This window comes from Penicillium macrosclerotiorum (genome assembly GCF_028827735.1).
Source record: "Penicillium macrosclerotiorum strain IBT 26536 chromosome Unknown utg000003l_segment0_segment0, whole genome shotgun sequence".
Lineage (NCBI taxonomy): Eukaryota > Fungi > Ascomycota > Eurotiomycetes > Eurotiales > Aspergillaceae > Penicillium > Penicillium macrosclerotiorum.
The window spans coordinates 4,502,899-4,514,806 of record NW_026643083.1 but is presented as its reverse complement, the minus strand read 5'-3'; the positions used below and the strand labels follow the sequence as shown (position 1 = coordinate 4,514,806).

At 49.5% G+C, this 11,908-nt stretch overlaps 5 protein-coding genes across 5 annotated transcripts; 1 reads left to right on the top strand and 4 right to left on the bottom strand.

Annotated features, from left to right (window-relative positions):
* Positions 1 to 1,680: 1,680 nt before the first annotated feature.
* N7462_004524 (microfibrillar-associated 1 family protein) lies at positions 1,681 to 3,129 on the top strand (the record flags this gene model as incomplete). The annotated part of the gene is made up of 1 exon (XM_057076250.1): positions 1,681 to 3,129. The coding sequence occupies one exon, from the start codon at positions 1,681 to 1,683 to the stop codon at positions 3,127 to 3,129; it is 1,449 nt and encodes a 482-aa protein (XP_056935755.1).
* Positions 3,130 to 3,682: 553 nt separating this feature from the next.
* Positions 3,683 to 4,541, bottom strand: N7462_004523 (trafficking protein particle complex subunit 5; the record flags this gene model as incomplete). The annotated part of the gene is made up of 2 exons (XM_057076249.1): positions 3,683 to 4,169; positions 4,261 to 4,541. 2 exons carry the CDS (start codon positions 4,539 to 4,541, stop codon positions 3,683 to 3,685), a joined length of 768 nt encoding a protein of 255 aa, XP_056935754.1.
* A 1,443-nt stretch (positions 4,542 to 5,984) lies between these two features.
* N7462_004522 (putative NAD+ kinase) lies at positions 5,985 to 7,811 on the bottom strand (the record flags this gene model as incomplete). Its single annotated transcript, XM_057076248.1, has 5 exons — positions 5,985 to 6,141; positions 6,199 to 6,475; positions 6,577 to 7,588; positions 7,666 to 7,710; positions 7,767 to 7,811. 5 exons carry the CDS (start codon positions 7,809 to 7,811, stop codon positions 5,985 to 5,987), a joined length of 1,536 nt encoding a protein of 511 aa, XP_056935753.1.
* Positions 7,812 to 8,702: 891 nt separating this feature from the next.
* Positions 8,703 to 10,004, bottom strand: N7462_004521 (beta-lactamase-like protein; the record flags this gene model as incomplete). The annotated part of the gene is made up of 8 exons (XM_057076247.1): positions 8,703 to 8,786; positions 8,848 to 8,874; positions 8,934 to 9,068; positions 9,129 to 9,220; positions 9,284 to 9,494; positions 9,610 to 9,733; positions 9,801 to 9,888; positions 9,980 to 10,004. 8 exons carry the CDS (start codon positions 10,002 to 10,004, stop codon positions 8,703 to 8,705), a joined length of 786 nt encoding a protein of 261 aa, XP_056935752.1.
* A 347-nt stretch (positions 10,005 to 10,351) lies between these two features.
* Positions 10,352 to 11,870, bottom strand: N7462_004520 (rRNA-processing protein LAS1; the record flags this gene model as incomplete). The annotated part of the gene is made up of 4 exons (XM_057076246.1): positions 10,352 to 10,853; positions 10,914 to 11,384; positions 11,543 to 11,682; positions 11,751 to 11,870. The coding sequence occupies 4 exons, from the start codon at positions 11,868 to 11,870 to the stop codon at positions 10,352 to 10,354; spliced, it is 1,233 nt and encodes a 410-aa protein (XP_056935751.1).
* Positions 11,871 to 11,908: the final 38 nt, after the last annotated feature.

Below are 11,908 nucleotides of genomic sequence, written 5' to 3'. Positions count from 1 at the left end.
CATAGTTATCCCTGCAAGCGGTAAAGTGATTCAGCTGATTTGTTAAGACGTAATCCACGGGCGAGTGAGACCCCTCAAAACACCACATGGAACGTGACAACTTACGTCTTATCTCAACAACTGCGTCTCTCTGGAATGAGATTACACGGACAGCATTTCTCGCCTTTCAACGTAGCATATGAGGATGATTTTGAGCAGTATTAGAGATGAACACATTCGTGTCTCAAGCATCAAAATAAAAGATGCTTTATGATAGTACAGGATTTCTGGGAAGCAAATTATTGTAGATTTATGTGGTCGAGATCTGAAGGGATTCGAGATGAAGATTCGAAGAATGATTGGTGGCATCGAAGCCTTACGTCCAATTACGCAGGTCATTGAAGTTGTATACCACGACTGGGTCGGTAAGTATGAGAGTCCGAGGGCTTTCATTCGATCACAAACAGTACAGCTAGCTCCGAACGACAATATTGTGGCGATTTCTGGGAATTTTTAGGTAAGCCGGAAATTTTATCAGTCTATTATAAAAGAAAGGTTTTCCTCAGTAACTCTCCTTATTAATATGATTTTAAAATTCTAGGACTATAAATTGATGGATCTGGCGATAGGCTCCAATAACAAATTCATTGCTGCTGCCGAGCAGTGAAAAATGACTTATATTTAGAAGAGACAATATTTCACCTTTGGTTGCATCTAAATATTGCAAAACTTGTCTATCCAATGTTCTCTAGGTGCGTGTTTCAGAGAAGACAGGATTATCTCATATGTAGCTACTGCCTCATATTCTGCTTCAGATTGAGAAATGCAAAGAAAACTATTTTTATACTATCGTATGCAAGCACTAAGCATCCTACAAAATAGAGTAGAAGATGTAGTTAGAACTTGTTGAGCTTTCATAAGATGAAAAGGACTACATATCTAAATGGATCATAGAAGATCATGTATGGATTCACTAAAACGATTACTATCCATATAGAAGGAAGGGGGGATTTGGGGATGGTGCATATATTCATGGATGGATGTAGTGTGTGATGTTGAACGATGATGGACACCTATGTGAGATAGAAGCTTCGTAGATGAAATGGATGATAGAATGCAAAGGTGGAAGTACCCTCCATTAACAGATTGCAAGCAATACTTCTTATGTCCACTAGGCTGGAAAATAGTAGGCTAGAAAAAAAAGGCGCAAATTCTTGCATAGCACCTTGTAATTGAGGAAGCTCCAATAGAAATAAGAAAATTGAGTGATTGATTGACCACTGCGAAACGGAGCATAATGAACGAAGTAAGAACAGTCATGGAAAGAAACCAAAAGTACTGAAATACAATTAGAAATATTCCATGAGAAGGACCACATGAATATTTCTTGTAGATGAAAAGATTTTGACCTTTGACATTGCAAGTAAAGTAAAAGTAGTTACACGCCTTCACTTGTCGAAGGCGGTGTCGGGCAACGCCAGCAACGGCAGTAACCAGCCCCGGTATACGTCTGATCATGTGATATCAATTTTAACCCAAGCTTGACTTCGCTCTCCCAGTTAGACGTGCACGAAGCTCAACTTGCTGTCGAGTCGAGCAAATGGACAATTGAAAATCCCTCTGATGATAAGCCACGCTCACAAATAAACTCGGTCTTGTCTTCTCCACCCCACCAGAAAACCGTCCAGCTTCCCTCCAACAATGCCACCTCCGCTCCCGTCCTCCCATCGCGGGATGACCGCGAACCCACTCAAGCCCGTGAGTCGTTACCGCCCTGGAAAAGCGATCGCAGAGGAACCATCTTCGTCTGAAGAGGAAGAGGAAGAAGAGGACATCGAGGCGCAAAAGGAACAAGAACGTCAACGAGCCGAGGCGCAGCGACGCAGACAGCAGGCCCCCAAGGCTAGCTCATTCCCCGCTGCTGCTGCCCGCAAAGTCCAAGAGGAGGAGGAGGAAGAAGACGAGGAGGGATTTGTGACGGAGGACGAGGACGAGGAATCCACACAACCTGCGCCTACAAAGGCTGCGCCACCGGCCCAGGGCATCCCAGAACGGCCGACAGTACCGAAAACAGCTCTAGGAGCGCGAGCGGGAGAGAGCTCAGAGGAAAAGGAAGGCTCTGAAGAGGAGGAAGAAAGCTCAGAAGAGGAAAGCAGCTCGGAGGACGAAGCACCACGGCGGATGCTAATACGACCTACGTTCATCAAGAAGGACAAGCGAAATGCAGCGGGGCAAGGTGCTGAAGCACAATCGCAAGCTCCCATCAGCAGCGCCGACTCCGCAGCCGATAATGAGTTGCGCCGCGCCCAGCGGCAGGAGAAGGCGGATCAGTTGGTGCGGGACCAACTAGAGAAGGAAGCAATCGCGCGATCATCGGCGCACAAAGCCTGGGACGAGGATGAGGTTGTGGAAGCCGACGACGAAGAAGCCATTGATGACCGGGATGGTGTGGACCCAGAAGCAGAATACGCGGCGTGGAAACTGCGGGAGCTGAAGCGACTCAAGCGTGAGCGCGAGGCCATCGAAGAAGCGGAGAAGGAGCGCGAAGAGATCGAGCGGCGGCGCAACCTCACAGCTGAGGAACGGGACCGTGAAGACCGCGAGTTCCTGGCGCAACAGAAAGAGGACCGCGAGGCGAACCGGGGCCAGACTGGGTTCATGCAGCGTTACTTCCACAAGGGCGCGTTCTTCCGGGACGATCAGGAAAAGGAGGGTCTGGACCAGCGTAATGTTATGGGACGACGCTTTGTCGACGATGTTGCACGCGAGACACTGCCTCAGTATATGCAGGTTCGTGATATGACGAAGCTCGGCAAGAAAGGACGCACTCGCTACCGGGATCTCAAAACTGAGGATACGGGTCGGTTTGGCGAGGGCTACCAGAACCGGCGACGGCAAGATGGCCCTCCCATTGGCATTACAGACGAACGTTTTATGCCAGACCGTGGGAATGACTGGGGCCAGGGACCGCAGGGACCGACGGGAGCTAATGCGAGTGTTGTTCGACAACGGCGCAGATCGAGAACTCGATCCCGCTCTCCAAGGAGAGACCGGCGCGACGAGAGAAGTCGGTCCAGAGAGCGGCGAAAGCGCAGCCCGTCACCGTACGAGGATCGCGATAAACGACGGCGTGTCGAAAGCTCTTCATGATTTCTTATGTATCAGCTACGGATGGGGGGCATTCCCTTTCTGTATCTCCATCTTTTATGGCGTTGGCGCTGGGTTCCAATCAAAATGTTTGCATGGGTGGATTATCCTCAATGTGATATACTAGCATTTCCTGTAACTGATACCTCTTATGGGTTTTATGGGCTTCAAAACAGCAGATATAGAACTCTCTATTTTCCTTCCTGTGGAGGAATGTATCATTGATGTGATTGGCGTCCTGGTCAACTTGTCAAGGAGTCTCCTGTATAAAGTAGGACAACCGATAGGTAGAACCGATGACGACCAAGTTCTAGATTAGCATAATCTCTGTGTAGACGTGACTTCATAGCCTGCAATCCGCTCTTCGCAGTGCATATTTAGGAAGGTTATTCCCCGGAGTCTCATGTTTTCAAGCGCCCGAAAACCATACTATATACACGGGTGTGCGTGCATGATCTGCCTTACTTGCAAGGAGAAGAGCAGAGTCGCCTTGTAGCTGGGCCCTGCCCTAGCGGTTGCCATCGAGGAGGGCATGAATATTATCCGGCGCATTCCTTTATTTAATGCCCGCTCGCTCCAGCACCTTTTCCCTCTCCATAACGCTGTCCCCAAAGCGTAGGAGAAAGACGGTCCGGCTGGGCCACATCTCAGTGGGTTGGTTATGCGCCGAAACCTTGGCCTCGAAACCGCAACCGTCGCAGACGCCCTCAATAATACCGGCGACGAAGGCGGCGCAATTAAGCATGCTCATCTCGCGCGGGACGCTGACATAGGTGTTTACCAAGGGGTCATTATCGGTGATCATGTATTCATTGGGAGTGTCTGGAGACACAGAGTGCTCGAGAGCGTCTGCGGAGCGGCCGAACAGCAGCCGCCAGAGTGGGCCGTGGATTAGATGGAGGAGGGTGATGATACGGAGGGGGCGGTTGGGTGGAGACGAAGAAGTGGATGAGCTGGAGAGGGCTGAGGAGGAGGTTGATGTAGAGCGATAGAAGAGGAGATCGAGGAGGCGCAGGCCGAGGGGGTATCCCTGTTCGTTTAATCTGTCGGCGTGTAGGTTAGTAATTTGAGTGCCAATTCGACTCAAATTGGCAGTGGCCGACTGGCTCAGCCACCAATCTGCCGGACACGCACCGCTTCTCCAAGTCTTGAATGCCTGTTACTCGCCGTTGGGCATATGTGACCATCTCGGCGAAGAGATACGCAAAGCTCGCTCTGCTGAGCTCGGCCGTTCGGTTGCGATTGAGGTGACGGTCATAGATGGTCTTGCGGTTTGAAGGCACTCGAAGGCCAGTTGTTGGTTGGGGTGATGACGGCGGCTGCGAAACTGCGGGTTTATCGCCTGATCCGGTTGATTGAGGCGTTCCTGAGTTACTGATGGACATCATCGTCGAGTGCCTCGGTGGAGCCGCCATGATGTTTTGAGGGGTTCAGGGGAAGAAAGAGGAGTGTGGTGATATGATTGAGCGGATATGAGGTCTGGAGGGAGAGAAAGGCGAAGTAAAGGTAGGGCCAAACTCAGGAAATCATGATATCCAAGATAGGGAGTTTCGAATATTGAGTCCTGGAGATACGGTCGACCGAGACCACGCTGGGATGCAGCTCTCGGGCCCGCTCGGCGGTGAAGCACGTCGCCGCGAACCAATCTGGGCGGTCTTGCGCAAAGCCAAGTGCCAGTTGCGTCCAGCGAACATGCGGTCGATTATTGTACATTTGATTTACAAGTCCAGGTAAAAGCTTTACAATGAAAAAAAGAGTACATAATAAATAGCATGTATTTGTTTTTCTATATGGCCATCTCATGAGAGCGTAGCTTGACTCAGCACCACAGCCCTCCTGCAGGAAAAGAGCTCTCGCTGAAAAATCTCCGCACGTTGCATGAGATGAGAAAAGCCACGATGCTCAATGACAAGAGTGTATAGTATCCAAAGCCCTGAGGGATGAGGATGGGGAGACTGTTCAATTCTGAAAAGCCGGAACGGATTAGCATATGTTCATACCAAAAAGAACATGATAGAAGAATCCATCAAGGACCAGCCAGCAATTTCAATCAGACATCCAAGGAAGATTAGACCGTCACCGCCATCTAATTGGGTTCAACCGGCGATGGCTACAGTGAAAACTGCGAATAAGGAAAATATATCATCTTCGAAAAGATGCTGGCTGGGGGAGGGACAAGAAAATATTGGCAGGGCAAACTCACCAGTTAGTGTACCATGTGTGGCGTATTGTCGCAGATACTTGCCCGCCCTCACAAGCCCATCGCAAGGCAAGAAGTGCGCATAAGACAACCGGCGCAAGCGATGGTTGTGAAGAGCAGGGGAGGTAGAGAAAGAAGTGGGAAAGGAAAAAAATTTTAGGCGGGTCCGCAATTTATACCGGGCGTTGAGAGCTAAGCGGTGGTCCCGGGCAAAATATTATGTCATCAAGCGAAACCAACACCAACACAGTTTAGCCGCGCCGGTTCTAGCGCGTTATAGAATCGTTTGGGTTGGCTTCGAATGACTCGCCCATTTTCCTTGAGAGTGTTGGGAGCAAGACCTCCCTCCTTGGAGCTTCTAGCAGGCTCTACGGCGCGTATTGGCAGCGCTCTTTCTCTCTACCACATAGGGTTCCATTGAATGGCTCTTCTACATAATCGTCAAATGCGTAGTTTCTGGTCATTCTTTCTTGATTTAGATCAAGACAGTACATATGATCTCCGTATCCGTATTTTCCAAAATCAGGCCATCCAGTAGCCGGTGAGACTTGTTAGCTTACAATGTTCGAAAACATAAGCTTGACGTACATAAATAAAAATCAAAAAACCATCATATGTCGAAAGTGAAACACAACAGACACAACGAAACGCAGGATGGCTATTTAAAGCTCTTCTGTTTTTGCCGGGAGTTCCAGTTCAGCGTCTTCGAGATGCTGTGAACCCAGTCCTCGCCACGCCGGTTCTGCGGTAGCACATTGGCGAACGGGTATCTTGATGCCGATACGGTCACGTAGTCGCCCGGAAGTAATTCCACCCTGCATTCAAGAATTAGCCTGTAAACTCTCCGCTTTCGTACATCGAGTGACTCTCACCTCTCTCGGCCGTCGAAACTGGCCCATGAGCTAGTTCGCGCATCATAGGGCACACCCATGCGTAATACAATCGTATCTGGGAGGATAATCGGTCGAAATGATAGGGTATGCGCGCAGATCGCGGTGACCAGAATGACTGGGTTCTCCGGGTGCGAAAGGGAACCCCCGGCGGCGAGGTTGTATGCCGTCGAGCCCGTTGGAGTCGCAATGCAGATTCCGTCGGCGAGGAGGGTGGTGAAATGCTCATCATCGCCGAATAATTCGATTTGAGACATAGCTAAGTGAAATTCGATTAGACGCACAGGCATTAATGACGGAGACCAGAAATTATTCAGGTTTCAACAACAACAGGCGGAAAAAGGAAGACTGCAGACATACTTGGGTTAGGACCGCGGTCGAGCACCACATCATTGAGAATCTCGAACACCCGGTCCGGAGTGTGCGTCAAGGTGTCTTCGCCTTCTTCACCAATGAGCTCTTCTACCAAGTCTCGGCAGGTCAAGGTATTGGAGTGCGGATCTTTTAGGCGTGCCTTGCTCCGCATGATCGTGCACTCGAATCGCAACCGGAGACTGACGACAACACCATCCCGGAAGGCATTTTCCAGAATTTTTTGGTGGTCCGCGAAGTCAAAATTCGTCAGGAACCCAAGAGAACCAAGGGCGAACGATAGGACTGGCGGAACGATGCGCTGGAATAACCAGCTTGTGTAGAGGACCGTTCCGTCACCACCCAGAGTAACCACAAAATCAAACAGATGTGGTTGATCCTGCGCGAGCTTCGGGTCCCAGAACTTTAGCCGGCCTTTGGCGGACGGCTCTTCCTGCAGTAATTGCAAGGTCCCAAAGTCCGGATGTGTCTCCATACGTCGTTCCACATAGACGATATATGGCGTGTCACGGTCTTTGGAAAGCAGCCATCTGGTGACCTTCCTTGTGAGGCTCACAAGCGATTCATCATGTGTCTTGCTCACGATGAAGACGTTCTTGACGGTAAGCTTGAGCTTGATGCTCCCTAGCTTCTTGGAGAGCTTCCGCACATTCCAGGCCATGTCCGACAGCTGTCTTTTTGTTAAGTGCCGAGACTGAATGATCGTCGGAACAGGTTTCAAGATCTTGCCATCACCGTCAACGACCGACACTACGTTATCCTCACCAAGTTCCTTCGCGTCTGCGGTAAGCTCCTCGGTGGGCTCCTCGTCACTGAGCGTCCGGATCACATCTTGCGTCTCGTCGATGTGCTTTGAAGGTGTCGCCCACTCCCCAGCAATCAAGGAATGTACGTAGCAGGCGGTCGTTTTGTCAGGTTGCCCGGAGTGTCGCATCTGGGGTTTCTCCATCGTCACCAAGGACGATTTCCGACGGTGGTTCGAGTCGGGATAGAAGACGACCTGCACACAAAGAGCGAAACCTTAGCCAACGCCGTGGGAAGAGTTACTGTAACGGCCGTAGCAGAAGATCACCGTACCTCGAGTTGATTTTGTGCATCTGAGTCGCTCAGCGCTCCGTGGCTCTATGATGCATTGATCAGCGTCGCGACCAACAACCCCGCGCCTGTCGGCAACGTACCTCGTCCATGGAGGCCGTTGATGTCCTCCGGTCCTTTGCATCCATTGCGCACAAGTTACCGGGTTATCTGAGGCGTCGCTCAAGCTCTCATTGTTGGTGCCGTGCAAGCTTCGGGGGAGCTGCACATTCAAGGGCGCGGGACTTGGAATGGACGAAGTGGTGGATATGACGTCGGCCCACTTTACGAGGGTCGGAATCGCGGCTTTTATCTTGGGAGGCGCAATGACTCCAGTGCGACACCGTGGCTCATTGTACGCGGTCGCTTTCTCTGGCTTCCTTGACCGGTTTACTTTTTTTAGTGTGGCATTCAGGCACGGCTTGGATTGAATTGCAAAACTCCAGTTACATACTATCTCGGATAATGTCTGGCAACTCTTGGCGCTCTCTTTTCGTTCAAGTGCTTGCAGATCGAAAACACGAACACGAGAGCACCGTCGCAAAGTCAAGGGTACTAGGCCTAGGACCAGTCAGAAATGTTCGTTCTGCAGGTCAAATTGTTTAAATTAAAATAGATGTAGATGTGTCGACTAGAAGCCCCGTTTTTTTTACCTCTTTAGTTAAGATTACTAGAATTTAGAGCTTATTTGTTAGATGTCCTAGGGGCCAGGAAAATGGGGCAGGATAAGTAACAATTAATTTGCTAGGTATCATAGAATATAGGGCCCTATATCATCATCGGCTGAATAAGTACGCCACTAACATAGAGCCTCAAGATTAGGCGCTAAGCAATCACTAAGAATAAATGTTACTGATCAATCATCAAAGGAAGAGTAGGAATGAATCATGAATCCCATGGAGATGCTGAATGATCACTGAGCTGGGGTCTGTAATTTAAATTCCTCACTGAGCCGACAACCAAATGTCCTCATGAAACGACGGGTGGCTTCAATATGAAAGCTCCACCTAGTAGACATTATCTTGTTTATATATTTAGATCTACATTGCGTTCTTCATCTCTCTCAGCGCGGCCATCACCTCCACTGGCTTTGTTTTGCCGGTCGCTTTCTGAATCTCCGGGTCCTGGATAACCATGAGCATCTAGTTTATGGGTCAAGTGAGAGGGGTTGGATGCTCGACTTACATTAACACGCATGAACACATTGTGGAGCTAGGAGTTGGTGTCAGTCTCGGTTATAATATCTCCTTGTCATGTCGCTTGAAGCATACCTTCTCATCACCAATAGTAAATTTTCCCTGCGTCTGCTGATTTTTCTCGGCAAAGGCCTGAAGCTTGGTGATTGGTTCTGTCTGGGACACGCTGAGACAAAATTTCACATTCGCCTTTGTGTATTCGTGGCCCGGCTTTCTGATGTGAGTATTTATGTTCGAGGCCATCGGGGACAAGAAAGAGGGTGAACATACGTAGACTTTGGTGTCATCTGGCAATGAGGCCAGCGTCTCGTTCAAAGCCTTGTGCATCTCCTCTGCATTTCCCTCAAAGAATCGACCGCAGCCTGGATGCAAGTCAGGGTTCGAGTCGAAAGGGATTTTACTTCAATGATTAGATAGCAACATACCGGCAATGAAGAGGGTGTCACCAGTAAACACAACACGCTGGTCTCCATCTTCCATGAAATAGCAGATACTATCTTGGGTGTGGCATGGGGTGTGCAGAGCTTTGACAGAGATGCGGTCTCCGATCTTGAACTCCTCGCCATGTGCTGGGGTCTTGGTGACGGACTGGCAATTCTTGCCTCCAATGACAGGGAGCTTGCCAAGTTGCTCAAGCTAGATAGAGTCAATACACACGGCCTCGATATGTATATGGGATATATAGAGACTTTCCATTTGGTCATTTCCTCCAGCATGATCCCAGTGACTAAGAAATGAACCGTCAACACACCCGGCTTTCTAGACTGAGTACCAAAGGCAGAAGAGAAGAAGCATAGACGTACTGGTGAGTGTTCACAATAGCTGACAAGATGATCTTGCCCCCATCAATTTGCGACTTCAATTCCGGGACCACCCTATAAGCATTCTCTCATAAGTCAAAACAATCGCGAGAATAGACATATCCAACGATAAGAAACCTACTCTGGCGGATTCGCAGGATCAATGATTACGGATTGCTTAGTAGGCTCATCCGTGACCAGGTAGGCATAGTTGTTGCCCTTCCCAGTCCCTGCAAAAAAGCAACATGAACATTGAGTTCAAAAAATAGTGACAACTCGGCGGTACAAGCCGGTATCCAGAAGGGCCATGGGTCCACCTACACATGGGAATCGACTGAACATGCATGGTGCGGACTTGTCGAGCGTTCAATGATCGAAACGAAAATAATCTAGATGCTCTTGCAAAACTCATCACCTATGAGATGGTTGGTCAGTGTGCGGGGAACTGTCTCTAAGCTGGTCGCCAACGTCGCTCCAAAACGAGCCGATTACAGAGCAACGTCATGCGGAATATCAATTTTCCGGTTTTCTTAGTAATATCCGAATGTCTGATTGGGCACAGCCTCGTCGGTCGAAGAATATGGAAGTAGATTGTGGTGTTTATAATTCATGCATCTTCAGACTCCGGAGGCAAATAATCTTTGTTTATTCTTGCGGTGCTGCCAGCAGAACCGATGATAGAGTTCATTAAAATTAAACAATGCCAACGTAGTTAGCCGATGTCACCCCCAAAGGTCGACTGTCCCATTTCTCCACCGGACCCCAGCCATGTTCCCAAAGTTTCTCGGCAATATTATCGGGGCTAGTGTGAATATTTGCCTTTGAGGATCCATTTTTTTGATCTTTAGACATCGAGCCATCAATAGATAGTTTCTCACAGAAACTCTTTTGCTTCTGTAACTCTCCGCTCAACATCTTGGCCCAGTGAGTTGGGTTCTCGCTGCAAATGCTTAGAATGTAACCACGAGGGCAGAATGATTGTTGAGAACCCCAGCTAGATGATGTCAACAGGTGCTCCAACCACAGGAAGAGAGCCTCTGCTCTGGGATCTGTGAGTGAGTCGCGAACTGGGTCAAGCACAAGGTCATGCACCAGCTCCTCAGACAAAAGCATCAAGAATGTAGGCTGATTGTTCGTGACTTTCTGCAGGATAGGGTCCCACTTCTTGAAGACCGCATTCATAGATTCCCCTAGTCTATAGAGTATGTATGAGCAAATCTATCCCGCATCCGCAGTAGAGAAGGAAAAAACTTACTTGCGCTCCGAGTCCACCAACACTCCCTCATCTAACAAAACCCGAGGCAAAAGATGCACCCCCGGGCTCGATGCCTCGCTTGAAATAGCACAAATGGAGACCAGCCGATCCGCAACTGCATCTTCCTGGTCTCGTTTGCGCTTTTTTCTAGCGGGATCCATGCAACCAGACTCAGAAGTCAACTTCTGCACCGCGTTTCTCAGATTCATAACGATGGAAACGCTGTCATCCCGAGAAACGTCTCGGGCACCGCCCAATTCATCGCTATCAATGGTGGCCCAGTAGTTTTCCCACAGCCACTCTAGCGAGCGCTGTGATGCTTTACGCAGGACGACCAAGGACGGCGGCTCACGATGCGTCGCTTCGTGCCGCAGCTCAACAAAGGAGGCAGGGAGGCCAAGGTCCACGGCACGCTGGAACATGGTCTTGCGCTGGCCGTGAATCTTTGTGTCCACAAGCCCTGTGACAAAACTGTACGAAGTCTCATTAGTGGGATACGCAGGATGAGAACACCGCATTTCAACAGATCACTGAGAACGAGGGAGCGAGGAACAATCTCCATCCAGAACCTCCATAACAGGGCACACCAGCCCAAACAAAAAAGCCAAGAGAGGAAGAATGACACATACCGACAAAAAGCAGCCGAGTACGTTGCCCGGATTGAAAATATCGAATTGCGCTGTACATCATCGTGCAAAATGGCATCCGTCAACAATGCCGTAGCCTCAACATGGTGCGGCACATTGCCTCTCAACTTCCACGCCTCAACCTAGCGACACAACATTAGAACAAATTCAAACCCATAAGGTGCTCTGTCTTTTCAACGAGACCACGTACCGTCGCGCAAGCGTGCGAGCGCATGTCCGGCCCATCATACGAGGGCAACGGGTAAAACTCGTTTCGCACATCGAGCAACTGCGACTTCGTCTTCCAGGCTGTGAAGACGAGCTTAGCCATTGCTAGTAAGGCACGGCTTTGGGTGGAGGATCTTGTGA